This window comes from Gracilinanus agilis, chromosome 5 (assembly GCF_016433145.1).
Source record: "Gracilinanus agilis isolate LMUSP501 chromosome 5, AgileGrace, whole genome shotgun sequence".
NCBI classification, from domain to species: Eukaryota; Metazoa; Chordata; class Mammalia; order Didelphimorphia; family Didelphidae; genus Gracilinanus; species Gracilinanus agilis.
This window is the reverse complement of record NC_058134.1, coordinates 125,151,111-125,167,858: the sequence shown is the minus strand read 5'-3', so window position 1 is coordinate 125,167,858 and position 16,748 is coordinate 125,151,111. Positions and strand designations below refer to the sequence as shown.

General features: G+C 37.2%; 1 protein-coding gene across 1 annotated transcript in view; it reads right to left on the bottom strand.

Annotated features, from left to right (window-relative positions):
- The window catches only part of GRM8 (glutamate metabotropic receptor 8), a 960,215-nt gene that overhangs the window by 766,582 nt on the left and 176,885 nt on the right, over window positions 1-16,748 (bottom strand). The window contains exon 2 of the mRNA XM_044677717.1: window positions 12,703-12,919. Within this exon, the coding sequence (XP_044533652.1) occupies window positions 12,703-12,919 (217 nt within the window). The remainder of the gene's footprint in view (window positions 1-12,702; window positions 12,920-16,748) is intronic.

Sequence of the window (16,748 nt, the reverse complement as noted above, 5' to 3'; positions counted from 1 at the left end):
TTTAATAAATGTTTATCAATTGATTAACTAGACTAGAACCAGTTGATCATCTGAATTTTTAAAATTCTTCAAACAAGGGTTTTGGAGTCATATAAAACACAACTAACTTCTAGACACTGGTGCAATAAGCTTTATATGAAATGCATACCCATGCTATAATTTGGATTTCAATTAAATTTTCCTCTGATGACTCAATGTGCCATGGAGGTGATCCTGAGTTCTCAAAAGCTGGGCTGGAGGATTATACAGTTGGACAGCTTCTTCATAAATGAAAGGTCTTCAAAATCCAATAGCTGAAACTGCCTTTGCCATCCCAGTGTCTACCTATCTATGTTCAAGGAAGTTCATCACCAAAAGGTTGACCATCAGATGAAATTTTGTTTCTTGATCAAAGGATTGTAAGTGACATTATACTATAGTATAGTTTCCAACATAAGAGTCATTTCCTAATCAAATGTTTACATTTTAAACCATCAACTTCCTAGAACAAAATCAAGATTAATAGTAAATTAAAAGAAAAAGAAGAAAAAAGATGTATATCCAGTGGAGAAGTCAGAACTATTAAATGAGTTGCTATTGATAATAAAAATGTGAAGTAGGTAAAGGAACTATTATTGTCATGGAATATTATAACTTCCTTTGAAATTTGAACCAGTAGAAAATTGCCACTACCACAAGGAAGCAAAAAATGAATGGAAGCCATTTCAGTCAATATAAATGGTAGCCAAAGGACAAAGCAGACTCCCTATTTGCAAGATCTCGTGGAGTATGATGGTGGAACATCATTAGGCATATAGGCTCCAAAAAGTAGTAGTGTATAAAAAATAACTATTTGCAAAAAATTGGCATTTAATAAATCTTTATCATTTGATCAACTTGACTAGAACCAGTTGATCATCTGAAGTAGTGTCCAAAAAATAATTATTTGCAATAAGTCTTAAAATCCTTTGAAAGAGAGTGAAAGATAAAACAGGAAGTATAAGAAAAAGGCAAATAAAAATATATCACTGTTTCTACAACAAATTTAATTTTTCTGGCAATTGCAGTGGAACCACTACACAATAATTCTAATATCACTCAAATTCCTGCATGATTTAATTCAACTCAATAAACAATTATTAGGTGCTTCCTATATACCAGGCACTTTGCTAAATGCTAGAGATACAAATAAAAAGAAAGAACCCCTGTTCTCAAAGAACTTATCTAATGTGGGAAGGCAACACATAAAAGGAAACTAAGAGTGGGGAGGGATGGAGAAGAGCCACCAAAGGGTATGATGAACTAGAAATATCACCAGAGAAAACAGGAGATGGGTAGAGTAGTCAGCTTCAATCAAATATTTATAGCAGAGGATGGTGCTAGAAGAAACAATATCAATTGAAGGTTTTTGAGGGATTAAGTGAATGATATCTGAAATAGGGATAGATTTTGCATGATTAAGGAAAACATAAATATTATTGCTACAAAAATAGCAAATAAGATTATATTAACAACTACTAGCCCCAAAGAATTCAGATAGAGACAAATATTTTTCTTAAATATTGACTATAAAACTTTTTTGATATAGCAAAAAACTGAAAATGAACCATTGAATGACAAAACAGATCAATTGAAGAACGGAATGGTTGTGATTGGTTCCAGTAGAGAGAATACTATAGTGTTAATATTGAAGATAATTTAAAGCATTTAATTCATTAAAATTTGACATTCAGTTTTGTCCCTCAGTGTCCAAATTATGAACCTAGGCTACTAACTCAAAAAGATTCTGGGGAGCTTACTCTAAAATGGCAAACCACTTAATAACAATGGGTCAGATTTTTATGTGGGAAAATCTGAATTATCAGTCAATGAAGATTTATTGATATCCTGCTAAAAAGAACAAGGCATAAGAGAAAGAATGAGAGCTTTGGGAAAGCAAGAAGGAAATGGGCAGGAATATAGGTGGGAGGGCCACCATAGACATTCTTCACTTATTTCCTAGTTTTGCCTAGAGTCCTACCTGGCAATGATATTCCAAATTGTTTTCTGGCACCTTAGCCCAGGTGCTATAGAATGCCAAATGTTTATATAAATTATTGATGAGTCAAGGAAAGCAGTGTAATATCCCTGACTACTTCAAGTTCCCCCTGCAGTAGTCAACACATTCTCCAATGATATAATAATGTAACATTCTGTCAAATCTGGAAACAAAACCCATTTTTCCCATTTGTTATTCAGTTTCTTTTGTGCTGTGACAGAAGATGAAGTTTCCTAATAATTTAGCTACAGTGTTCTTCCACTAAAGTTCAATTTAGTCAACAAGCAAATACTGAATGCTACCTATGTGCCAGGCACTGTGCTAAGCGGTATAGATACAAAGATAGACAAATGGGCCCGTAGGTGGCTCAGTGGATAGAGAGCTAAGCCTGGAACCTGGGCAAGTCACTTAACCCCCAAAGCCTAGCCCCTATATAGTATGTGTGCACATATAGTATTGATTCTAAGATTGAAAGATAAGATTTTTTTAAAGAAAGGCAAAAACATGATCTATACCATCAATGAGCTTACCTGCTAATGGGAAAGACAATGTCACCAAAAAATGTGCCTTCACATACCTATGTATGTGCATGTGGGTGCAGATGGTTGTCCACTGTAAATAGAAGATAGTCTTTAAGGAATGGCCCTGTAGAGGAGGTAAAGGATGGAAAAAAAGAGAAGGATGAGGAAAAGCATCTGGCAGGAGGTATGATTTGAGCTGTTTTAAAAGACAGCAGCAAAACCAGGAGACAGAACTCCGTGAGAAAGGAAAGTATTCTTCCAGGCATGGAGGGATAACCGGTGAAAAGACAGAGTAAGGAAACCAGTGTTATGTGCAGGGAACAAAGGGAGGGACATTGCTACTGAATTATAGAGTGTGTAGACAAGAGTAAAGGGTAGGAAGATTGGAATGGCGGAAACAATTTGTAAAAGGCTTTACAATCCAAACAAGATTTTATATTTGATCCTGAAAGGAACAGAGAGCTCCTGGAGTCTACTGCCTAGTGGGATAATATGGTTACTTCCATACTTTAGGAAAATGGCATTTTGGTAGTTGAGTAAAGGATGGATTGGAAAGGGGAGAGACTTGAGACAGGCAGGCCAATTGGAAGGTTATTGGAATAATTCAAGTGTAAAATGATGAGGTCCTACATCAGAGTTTGTGAATAGAGAGAATGGAATATATCTGAGAGATTTTGTTAAAAGAAAAACTACAAGATTTGACAACAGTTTAGATATATGGAGTGAGTGCCAGTCAGAAGTTAGTAAACTTTTGTTATGGAGGTTGATTCTTGACAGTGTCAGGTAGACTTGAAATTGAATTCTGCCTCAGACACTACTCATACACTAGCTACATGATCCTAGGCAAGTCACCTAACTTCTGTTTGCCTCAATTTCCCCATCTGTAAAATGGAAATAATAACAGCATATATAACCTCCTGGAATTGTTTTTTTTTTTTAAAAAAAACCCTTAACTTCTGTGTATTAGCTCCTTGGTGGAAGAGTGGTAAGGGTAGGCAATGGGGGTCAAGTGACTTACCCAGGGTCACACAGTTGGGAAGTGTCTGAGGCTGGATTTAAACCTAAGACCTCCAGTCTCTAGGCCTGACTCTCAATAGGCTGAGCTACCCAGCTGCCCCCTGGAATTGTTTTAAGAATCACATGCATAATGTTTGCAAAGCACTTTGCAAACCTTAAAGCCATGTATAAAGACCAGCTATTATGATGATAATGGTGGTGGTGGTGGTGGTGGCCCAGGCCAGCAAAAATAGTCCTCATTTCAGAGAATCATATATTTAAAGATGGAAGGAGCTAGAATTTAGTGCTGGAATCTATACTAGCAGGGAAAGCTTGAAACTGGCAATGAACTCTGTGTCTATAATCTAAGGGTCAAACTTCTTAGAGAAGATAGACCAGACAGTTGATCATAACCAGAAGATAATGAATTTTTGTCCATACCCACTCATAAAAGTGGTAAGTTTATAATCTAAAGTGGGAGTACAAGCACAGATGCTGACACCATCGTGGATCTTTTATACCATCAAAGTAAAACTACATGGTTTTACAAGCCTCTACTTTTCTTCTTTTTATGTTATATGCCAGTCCCAACTCACAAAGTTACCTAATTAGGAGGATGTTACTAAGCCACAAATATGTAAGTAAGAGAACAGGGCAAAATAAACCTTTGAAATTATACTCTGTTTCATCAGGTTTCACAATAATTGTTTTTTAAAAGTCATATAGACTTTCTTTGACTCATTCTAAAGCTTCTTTAGCATCAATGCACCTGCAGCTCTAATTTGCAAATTTTCAAACACATCTTTGAAGCTATTCTTACCAATTACATGGTGTTAATATTAATTAAATATTGTTTGCAACTTGAAATGTGGCGTTATCAATGGAGCTCAGCTGTATAAATATAAAAGTGAAACTTCCAATTGAATTTAAATGTTTTCCCTTTGCGATAGTGTTTTAGAACATTAATGCTTTTTAAAATTGATTTTGCCAGCTTGAATCCATTCTTCTAAAGCAATGAACATCTAAGGGAAAAGGGCCGCATTTTATGTATTCTTCTCTTTCTATCATTGAAAATATTTTGTTTTAATCTTAGAGTGCATCCATTTTGGTGAATAGAAACTCAGGTCTCATTTACAAACCAAGGGGAAAAAATAGCTTTCCATCAAAGGTATATGGAGATAAAGGCAGGCAATGTTAGAAAAATATGATCAGTGAGTGCTTTTTCAGCTGAAAAGGAGAAATGATGTTTCTCTTACCCCACTAGTTCTAGAAAGTAAAAATAAATCACATTCTGATCATCAAATACAACATTGACAGATTTCAAGCATTTTGTATGCAAAAATATATTAATTTCACGAATTTTTTTTTTCATTAACACTTCAAACTGTTTAAAAGCCAATATATTACCTTATGCATAGTAGGCACATAATTAATTAATTTCCAGAAGTTGCCATCAACAGATAATCAGTAGCTTACTGGATTTGCAAAGAAATAAATGCTTTATGTTTATGACTATGCATAGTAGGAAACTTGACAGGAGTGGTTCCTTTCTGTCCTCAAAAACCTGAAATGTCTTTTCTGACAATTTGCAAGCCTGTCACCTCTCATAACTCATTCATGAAGTTGATTACTGCATAGAGGAACAACAGAGACATACTTTAAAAATCCCCATAAAAAAGACAGAGTATTTTTATATCTGTCATTTACCAGCATTAGCCCACTTCTCCCTCACCATGAGAGATACTGATGTCATTTATTACCCTTCTTTTCCTTTGAGAAATGGTAGAGTTCATATGTACAAATACATACTGACCAACAATCCAAAAGGGTCAATATTAGAACCTTAGCTACAAACTCTATGGCTTCTAGCTACAAGCCATGCATCCACATTATTTGACATCTTCATTACATCATAAATGAAATATCATGGAAAGAAAAAAAGTGAACACATACACACATACATAAAGAAACAGAACAATGGTCCTTGGAGTTTGGCACATCATAAACAGGGTGACAGATTGTAGTCTTGACAACCAAAATCCAACGAAACTATTTCATTCCCTCATTCCTAATAGAAACTAAAAGGAATGTGAGAATAAAATGATCCAGCAAAGATACTCTGGCTTTCATAGGATCATAGATTTGAGCTGGAAACCTTTGTAGACATTGGGTTTGACCATTCTTATTTTACACTTGAGGAACTGAGTCTAAGAGATATAATGTGACTTAGCCAGAGTCTAGGGCAGGATTCAAAGTCAGGGATTCCTGACTCCAAACCCAGTCCTCTAAACACTGTTCCATCTAGTAGAACATTTTTCAGGTGCTATGAAAAGAGGTATTTTCTTAAATTACCTAATAATACTGTAGGGATATGTGGCTGCTAAGTACATGACAACATTTTGTCATCCAATGAAATCCCATGGTGAAAAGTTGATTTGCATACAAATCAACTACCAAAAGATTGTGGAAATGTTGGAGGAGATGTGGCAAAAATTTGGACACTAATGCATTGCTGGTGGAGTTGTGAATTGATCCAACTATTCTGGAAGACAATATGGAACTATGCCCAAAGGGCTTTAAAAACTTTCTGCCCTTTGATCCAGCCATACTACTGCTGAGCTTATACCCAAAAGACATAATAAGGAAAAAGGTTTGTACAAAAATATTTACAGCCACGCTCTTTGTGGTGGCCAAAATTTGGAAAATGAGGGGATGCCCTTAGATTGGGGAATGACTGAACAAATTGTGGTATCTGTTGTTGATGGAATACTATTAAAATGAATAATGAACTGGAGGAATTCCATGTGAACTGGAACAACCTCCAGGAATTGATGCAAAGTGAAAGAAGCAGAACCATGTGAACCTTATACACAGAGACTTATACACTGTGGCACAATTGATTGTAATAGACTTCTCTACTAGCAGCAATGCAATGACCCAGGACAATTCTGAGGGACTTATGAGAAAGAATGCTATCCACATCCAGAGAAAGAACTGTGGGACCAAACACAGAAGAAAAACAAGTGCTTGATCACATGGTTCGATGGGGATATGATTGGGGATGTAGACTCTAAACAATCACCTTAGTGCAAATACTAATAATATGGAAATAGGTCTGGATTTACACATGTAAAGTCCAATGGAAATGCTTGTTGGCTATGGGAGGGGGTGGGAGGAGAGAAGGGAAGGAACAGGAATCATGTAACCATGGTAAAATATTCTAAATTAATTAAATAAATAAACTTAATTTTTAAAAAGACTAAGGAGTCTACTATCCTAAAGAATAATTTGAAAAGTAAATTAACATAGAGCAAATACACAAGAACCCATGTTTTATTCCATCCCTTTATGGATCTCTTTCTGTTAACAAAGGTTATCCTTTCTCAAATTAAGAATAGAGAAATTTCATTTCAAAAGAGAAATAATGTAAAGACTCTTACTGCTAGGGTAGAGTTGGAAGTCTTCAACAACCTTTCTAAATCAAGGAGATACAATTTTTGCTTTGGTCTTTATACCCTACTGCCTAGAACAGCTGTAAGAAATTATTCAAGCCCATCCTGAGAAGAAGTTTGCATAATGTAAGAATACTGGAGACCTGAGTTCAAATCTCATCTAAGTCACTGAATGACTGTATATGATCATGGATAAATTATTTAATATATCTAAACCACTGTTTCCTCATCTGTAAAATGGAGATAATAATATCATGCTGCCCTACCCTGTAAGGACTCTGTTATGAAAGCATTCTGACAATACTGTGTTGGGTTATAAATCTAAATTTTTGCAATTACTTCTTTATCTTGACTACAACATTCAGATAATTAGTCTAAGTAACCTTGATAAAAGGTCCGAAAGTCCCAAAGGATTAACAATAACATATTGTTTGAGGGCAGATCCTCACCAAAGTCTGCCTCATGGTTCTCCTCTAGTAAACCCAGTAATTCTTGCTATTTAACTGTTTTTACCTTGTGCATGATGCCACTGTTCCCCTAAAAGAGGCAGCAGTGTGTTTCAGAGCACTTAACTTGGAGTCAGGAAACCTTCATTTAAGTCTAAACTTTGCCACTTAGTACAGCATTAACCTTGTTCAAGTCTAAGAAGACTCATAACAGGACTATCTAGCATAGCAGTTTTATATAGAAAAAAATGTTTTATGGTCTTGAAGATCTATATAAATTCTTCTTATTTGTTTCACAGGATTATAAGATCACATTTTTGAGAATCAATACAAACTATTTAAATTAACAATAAAATAAGGAAGTTTCCATTAAAAAAAAACACCAAAAACCCTTCATTTGGAGGCATGCAATATAATTCCCAGCCTCACACATGAGACCAAAGGCACATAACTAGAGTTTATTCATACTTGGCACCAGAGCCAGTCCCCTCTTTTGAATTTCAGACCTCATAGTCTTGAACAAGAATGGTGCTGCACCCCCCATGGCTCTGTCGATATATTGAAGGGTATTTAGAATAGACCCTGCAAAAGGAACTATAGAACAGTGACCTAGATTAGAGAGCCTGCTCCATACCCAGAGCCATTAAGGTTAAGGGTAAAGTCAACAAAGGATAATTAGTACCTGGGATACTAAAAGCAAAGAGTTGGGGGTAGGGGGGCAAACATCATGCACCAGTGAAAAATTTACCAGTTTCCGTACCATAGATCCAACTTCAGAATGACCTTAAAAATATTTTTAATACCATTAACACCTCCATGGCATGATGAGGGAGAGACCAAATCTTCTTTGTTGTTTTTTTAACATTTATCTTCTGTCTTAGAATCAGTCCTGTATATTGGTTCCAAGGCAAAAGAGTGGTGAGGGCTAGACAATGTGAGTTAAGTGACTTGCCCAGGGTCAAACAGCTAGGAAGTGTCTGAGATTAGATTTGAACCCAGGACCTCCCATCTCTAGGCATGACTCTCAATCCATTGAGCCATCTAACTACCCTCAAAATACTCTTTGTTAGAGAAAAGTGTATTAATAGCAAATGCCATTTGGTCAGAGTCCCATTCGTAAAGAAGTGGGTCTGTCAAATAATCCAGGAATATGGGATCTCCTCTGTCACCCTGAGTGGTCCTTGATATCTAGTAATCCTTAGCACAAAGTGAACCTATATATCAAGGAGAAAGAGAATGTGGGTCCATTAGACAAGTGAGCCAATAGACTAGGAGTGATCTTGAGATGATGAGCTATCAGGAGCCATCAGTGTCATCTACTCAAACCTTCATACTTAAAGAAACCAAGGCCCAAATTGATATGAGAACTATAAGGGACAATTTAGTCTAACTTCTCTTTTTACACATGAGAAAACTGAGACTTTAAGTGACATGCAGATTGTTACTTGGGCAATAAATGGCAGGATTGACATTTGAACTCAGATTTCTGACTCCCATACCCACCTTCCTTCCATTATTCCATAGCACCAAACTGTAAAGGAACTGTTGGTACCTTGAGATCATATTTTTAAAAATCACAATATTAAAAGACTTTATCATGTTACCTTTCTCTTTTGCCTTCTTCTTTGGAAAAGTCTGGTTTAAAAAACATAATCACTGATAACATCAAAGGTCATGATAACTGGTGATCCACTATTTACCAAATCCTAAACTTTACTTTCCAGATATAAAATTAATATTTTTCACCACCAAATCATAGATTTTTCTACAAAGTAAAATTCCTAATCAAAATGAGCAAGTAATTTCTCACTAAATGGATTTTCTTTTCAACATCACTTAATTATGATCTGTCTAAATGCATCAGGGACAAATAGTAGGAAATTTCAATTTATATCCAAATTTCTTGACAATCAGCATTGATAAGCAGAGAAATTCAAGACAGAGGATCAGATAGTACATAGAGTTTAGGGGGGAAATATATTAATTGTCAAGGTCTCCTAAAACACTGAATCTGAATAGCCCTTTCCCAAAATCAGTATGCAAAGGATTTTACAGATGCATTGACATAGTGACATCAATTGTTGTAGTAAGAACATCATTTATTACAGAGCTATATAGCATTTTTATGAGAGTCAGTAGGTAATTTCAAAATGGGTTAAGCTGCAACCTTTTGCCATGTCTATAATTATCATTGTCATATAAAGGTTTAATTTTTAGCTATTTTTGTTCTAGATAGCATCTTTGTTATTAAAATGAAAGATGCTTACAAGATCTAATGTATTCCACAGCATATTGTAGAGTGGTACTAATGTGGCCTTTTCAATATCCTGCATTTCAACTAATAAGCCATCCCTCCTCTTCACCACATATTAGTGAGGGAGTGTTGAAATACAATGGACAGCCAATCATGCCTTAGAATACTGAAAGGTTCAACATGGAAGGAAAATAATGATTTCATCAAACCCTCCTTTGGGGCACTAAAATGATTTTCTCTCACTCTTATGACAAACATAGCAATAATAATAATTAAAGCCACAACCCGAATAATTTAATATGACAGGTATTACCTGAGTAAGGAAATGCTGCCCAAAATGAAAACCAAGGAATTTCCATTGTGTAATTAGAATTTTGTACACCTAGGCTTCATTTCCCAGAATTCCTCTTTCATCTCTATGTTATGTCCTTACGTTTTATAGATAAAGTTTCTTTAACTCCGCCCCCCCTCACTCTCTTCTCCTACTTTCCAGGTCTGGGAAACCACTCTTCACTCAGGCTATTACTTTCCTCTACTTCAAGTGATTATTAATAAATCTTATAACAGATAATACTTGGATTAATTGTATATGGATTTTTAATCTTATACCATAATACATTAAAAAAACCCACTCTAACCAAGCATCCTGATCAGTATTTCTCAACAGATTCAACAACTACTAGAAATTTGTGTTCTTTACAGAAAAGCATTACACCTCTGATAAGCAATTATTGGGGGGCTTAGGGGGCATGGTGGAAAAGTCACAAGAATTGAGCTAATATTCTTTTTTTTAAAAAATGGAACCCAGGGGCAGCTGGGTGGCTTAGTGGATCAAGAGCCAGGAATGGAGACAGGAGGTCCTGGGTTCAAATTTGATCTCAGACATTTCCTAGCTGTGCAATTCTGGGCAAGTCACTTAACCTCAACTGCCCAGCCCTTACTGTTCTTCTGCCTTAGAATTAATATTTAGTATCAATTCTAAGATAGAAGGTAAAGGTTTTAAAAAATGGACCCCATTTGTTTTCTTTGCCTGAGTATTTGTCATATTGGTAAGAACTGACATTAGACAATAAGGAATTCACCAATTCTGCTTTAAAAAACTGGAGTTGTCATGAGGGTGGACATTTTCTCTAAGGCTTATCTGGATCTTTATTTCATCATTTAGGAAAACTGTTTACACTGTGAAGAGAAGTAGAACATTATGAGGCTAAAGGCAATGTGGACGCATTGTTAGGTATGAATGTGCTATTACATACTACCATCAAAGAATGGCTAAAATGGATAAAAAATATCATTGAAGAATGCAAGTGGCTAGAATTTATAAAATGCTGTATGGTTTGTAAAGTCTTCTGGAATATTTTATGTTTGTCCATTACAACCATTCTTAGGAGTTAGGTGTTATTATTATCATCCCCATTTTACAGATGAGGAAAGTAAAGCAGCTAGAGGATAAGAGAATTCCTTGCCCAGCATCACACAGCTATTAAGTCTTTTTTGTCTCCAGGTCCAATCCTCTATTCATTGCAACAACTAGAGATGTTGAGACTGGAAAAGGATGTATACCAATCATGGAGTGAGAATGAATATTCATAGGGCAGCTTAGATACTCCAGTTATAGCCATGAAATATTAAATGATCCAGAAAAGCTTTCCTAGAAAACTGTGTTGAAGATTTATGGAAAGACACAGATAAGAGTTTTAAGTATGAGGAAGCAAAACGTGGAATCTGTGCTTTTGGATGGAGTATCCACATTGATGAGATCATAGACTATAATAAGGGAAGAACAAAAAGTTGGTAGCTCATTATTAACAACATCATTGATCACCTCTTTCAAGACCTATTGAAATAAGTTACTCTAACAATCGCATGGTATACAACTGATCTGTGCAGAGGACCTCAAGCCTAACTGGGTCTCCACTCACTGCCAAGTTAAGCAGTTGATCCATCCAGTCTAAATGATCAAATCATTTGAGCCTCTAGTTCAGTAGTTCCCAAACATTTTTGGCCTACCACCCCCTTACCAGAAAAAATATTACTTAGCCCCCTGGAAATTATTTTTTTTAATTTTAATTAATAGGAAAGAAAATGCACCTGTGGCCATCACCACTTTCCTAGATTGCTGCAGCACCCACCAGGGGGAGGTAGTGCCCACTTTGGGAATCACTGGTCTAATCAAAGTCTAGTTCCCTACATTTTGAACCACCTCTATACCACGAGAAACAAAAAATTCTGACACGAAATTTAGTAGCCTGTCATGTAGATGTGGATGTATTTGTGGTATACATGCACAGGTAAATATATATGAGGTATCACAGTGGATAGAGAGCCATAGTGGAGTCTGATGAATCTGGTTCAAATCTGGCCTCAGACACTGCCTAGCTGTGTGACCCTGGGCCAGTCACTGGCCTCAACTGCCTAGCCCTGACTGCTCTTCTGTCTTGGATTGATCAATTATAAAATAGACTGTAAGAGTTTTTAAAAAAAATGTAAGTGAGAAAAATGTCTATGAAGACAGAACTATTTGATAATGATATCAGTGAAACATGGCCTTGGGGACCATTACAGCATTACTCTTTAATAAGATTACGAGTTTGATCCTGCCACTAGTGTATGTTGAATGCCACTGTGCGTGCGTTGTCGTTGTTTTTTTTTTTAATTTAATGACTTGCAAATGTAAACCTCCTTCTCCAACAATCAAGTAGCATGTCATTTATTCAAATTCACGGTGGCTCCAGTGCAGAGGAGAACTCTCTCATCAAACAAGACAACTTTTTAAAATGTTTGCCCGAGCCCAAAGCTCTCTCCCAAATTAGTAGCAAAGTGTCACCTTGACAGACCTATGGACATACAACAAAATCATTCATAATGTGCTCAGCCTCCCTCAAGACTAGACAGTCTAGGTCATCTATCTGCAAGAGCTCTAATTATTCCACATGGCCCAGACAGCACTTGGTAATGCTCAGTCTTGAGCAACCTGTCGACAGGAAATACAAAAACCTGATCAATGCCCACTTACCAATTTCCCTGGAGATCTGAGTAAATGCTTCCACACCACTCTCACCGTAGTTCCCCTCAGAAGCCAGTGTTGACACATAATTCCATCCCAGAGCTGTCACAATATCGACCATGGCTTGGGCTTGATAGGAGTCAGGTGGAACCACTCGGGAGAAAAAGTCATACCGGGTGTTATCACTGAGCTCTGGAGCTGTCGATGCATAGCTGATTTGAGGTATCTGCAAAGGAAATGACAGGCCATTTGAACCCAAGTCAACTGTCAAATTGGTACACATTTATTAAGCATTCATTTCAAGTCAGTACAGTCATATTTGCTATTATCCATAGTGCCAAGCAACATCCTAGTCACGGAGTAAACAGAAGATGGCATAGTCTCTGACCTCGGGAAGATTGCAATTTAAGAAGGGGATGCACATAAAAAAAGTGTGAGACAAAAAAAACAATATAAAAGAAGGACAAAGGAAAGAATCACAAAAACTATGCAGATCTGAAGGGGTTGAAAGAAGGCTGCCTCTGGAATCAGAGAACCTAGGTTCAAATCTCACCTCACTATATTCTACTGGGAAAGTTACGATCTCCCTGGAGGATTAGACAATTTTTTTTCTTTGCCTCCTGACTACCTAGCATAATGCCTTGCACATAATAGTCACTTAACAAAAGCAATAATAATAATAATAATAATAATAGCTAGTATTTACATAGCTCTTTAAGGTTTTTCTTGTATCTCGGTGTGGAAGGGTGAGGAGGTTTTAAGATTTACTTCATTTAAGCCACCATCTTCCCAGAATCCTAAGGTTTTTCTTGTACATGACTCAAATTCAATATGCTAAAAATAGAACTCATCACCTTTCCCCATAAAATCTGCCCCTCTTCTGAATGGCCTTCCTACTGTCAGTGGTGCTTAAGCACGCCCAGCCACCCAAGTTTGTGAGCTTGGTGTCATCCTCACCCCCTCACTCTTCACTCAGTCTCACATCCAATCTGTTGCCAACTCTTGTCCCTTCTACCTTCAGAACATCCCTCCTATAATGTCCTTTTCCGTCCACTAACACAGCTGACACCATGATGAGCCAGAGCTATTGTTCTAGCCAGCTGGCTGGTGTCCCTCCTCCTCTCTCTACCTACTGCAATCTATTCTTCACTTGGCTGTCAAAGTGATCTTCCTCTTCCACCGGTCTGGCTGTGCCATCTCTACTCAATCAATTCCAGGGGTTGCCCATCACCTCCAAGACCCAAGCCCTTTATAACCTAGCCCCATCCTACCTTGCCATATATTCTATCATCCAGAGACTGGCCTTCTTGTTGTTCTTCAAACATGATACTCCATCTCCTGATTCAGTACTTTTTCACTGCTTATCCTCACTGCATGGAATTTTCTCCCTCCTCATCTTTTCCTCCTGACTTCCTTTAAGACTCAGTGCAAATCTCCTGGTTCCCCTTCTTCCCTTCTTTCCCTTGCAGTTACTAATGCCCTTCTTCTGAAATTAACTTTCATTTACACAAGACAGAGACCAGTAGAGAGAAGCAGAGAGACAAGCAGAAAGAAACAGCAGAGAAAGATATGGATTGACACAGAAAGAGAGAGGGAGAGAGAGAGAGGGAAACAGAAAGAGGGGAAGAGAGAGGGAGAGAGGGAGAGACAGATGGATAGACACACAGAGAGATAGACACAGAGAGACACAGAAACCAAGAAAGAGACAGAGAGAGGGGTGGAGGGGGAAGAAGAGGAAGGAAGAGGGAGAGAGAGGAAAAGAGAAAGGGAGGGAGAAGAAGAGAAAGAGAGAAAGGGAGGGAGGAAGGGAGAGAGAAGTAGAGAGACAGAAACAGAGGGAGGAGACAATCTACATATAATACATAAATGCATGTATATAAAAATACGCACATACACATATAAATCTTTTGTATGTATTTGTTCGCATGTTGTCTCAACACTTAAGAGCTCATTGAAGGAGCATCTTGTGTTTTTGCCTCTCGAGTACTTAGTACAATGTCTGACCCTCAAGTACTTAGTACAATCTCTGCTCCCACACCCCAAACAACAAAGATCTGTATTCTATTTTTAAGGTTGATTTTGTTGAAATTTGTTGTCCTACATTAGAGAATAAGTGATGGGCTGTACCTGAAATTTCATATACTGTCCACCAGTAATCAGGCAATAATTAAATGAAATTTCAGGTACAGCCCATCATTTATTCTCTAATGTAGGACAACAAATTTTAACAAAATCAACTTTAAAAATAGAATACAGATCTTTGTTGTTTGAGGTTTGGGAGCAAAGAAGGACTACTTTTATAAGAAGCCTAGAAAGATTTTCAAAACCAGTCTTGCTGAGTAGTTTTCCTGATAAAAATTTTCTGGACATCTTGGCCTACTTGCTGTCCCTAATACGCAGCACAATCCATCTCTCAGCTCTGTACCTTTTTGCTAGCTCTCCTAGACACCTGCAATACTCTGTCTCCTCACTTTGCACTGTTGGAATTCCTTGTTTCCCCAATTATCTTTTATTAATTTTATATTCTGGACACACTTCTATAGGTATATGCTATTTCTCCCAGTAGTATATAAGCTTTTTTGGTAGGCAAAGACCGTCTACTAGCATGTGCTCTGGCACATGGAAGTTACTTAATAAATATTTGTTGATTGATAGAATTGGATATCAAATATGTAGCCAGAGATCCCATGAACTAAGTCATATGAACCAAATGTATGGAAAAATAAACTTTCGTGATATCACACTTTTAAAAACCTAGGAGAAGAAAATAACTAAGGAACACGTAATGAACAGCAAAGTTTAAGCAAAGCCCACTGAACATCCAAAGACCTGGGCTTTAATTCCAGAGCTCATACAAACCAGCTCTGTGACCTCTTCACTTCTCATAGGTGACATTGTGGACAAAATGTTGGCTTTAAGTCAGGAAGACATGTTTAGATCATGCAAGTGATGCCCTCTTAGCATCCCAACTAGGAGACCCTGTGCAAGGAAACAAATTGCTTGGCCTCAGTTTCTTTATCTGCAAAATTAGGAAGTGATTTTCATGTCTATTAAAGTCCTTTCTAGCCCCAATTTATAATCATATGATCTCTTCTGGAGATTTAAACAATTAATAATCTTTTGGGTATCTCCTAGTACTAACATTCCATGATTTCAAAAATTAGGACTTCTAAGGCCCTTAAACCTTCTAAGGCCCCAACCCTCAAAAATGAGCAGACTGCATTGTTCCCATCATGCCTCTTTCATAGATACTTATAAAGGTATATGTTGTCTCTGACCCCTTTTCACACTACCACAGCCATCCCCAGGCACACCTTCGCCAAAATAACTGTTTTCCTTTTGCCTTTGTGTAAGGGTGTTTCTTTAAGGCTTCAACATATTTTCAGGGCGTAAGGACAAGTTTTAGAGAGAATGTGATATAAAGCAAGTCTCACAAGCATGAACCTGTGCTATGTATAAAGAGTGAATGCCTTTTTCAGATGTTTTATTCAGACTACATTTGTGCCTAGCAGATCATTCTACACTTTGGGAAGAATGTAGAGATATAAGTATCTTATTAGCACGTGAAAAGAGAAGACCAGCTAAAGAACTTTCTGGGTAGGCACTGGTTCTCCTAGCCACAACTCTGAATAGGGCAACTAGTGAAATTTAAAGAAAATAAATAAATCAACAACAACAAAAACTAAGGACCCCTACATCCAAGAGGGGCTATTGGCCATTACCTGGTTTTGACTTAGGATGCAAAGATGAGGATTTGGTGAAGGTTGTAAGACAGCAAAAAAAAATCTCTCATTTAGGGGACCAAACCCCACCTTCAAAAAGAAGAGACCGAATCTTTCTTCTTCCACTTTCTGCTGAGGAAGTGACCAGCCTCAAGGTCTTATCTAGTACTATGAACTATGATAATTCTCTTTTCCCTGCCTATACTATTGCTGGACAATCCAACCCTGTTACCCACTTAATTGGTAGATTCTATGCCTAGTCCAGAATCTCTGAGATTGTGTGGCAATCTAAGTCTTCCTGTTGTCTTCCCAGCCTGCTTAATGGAACCTATT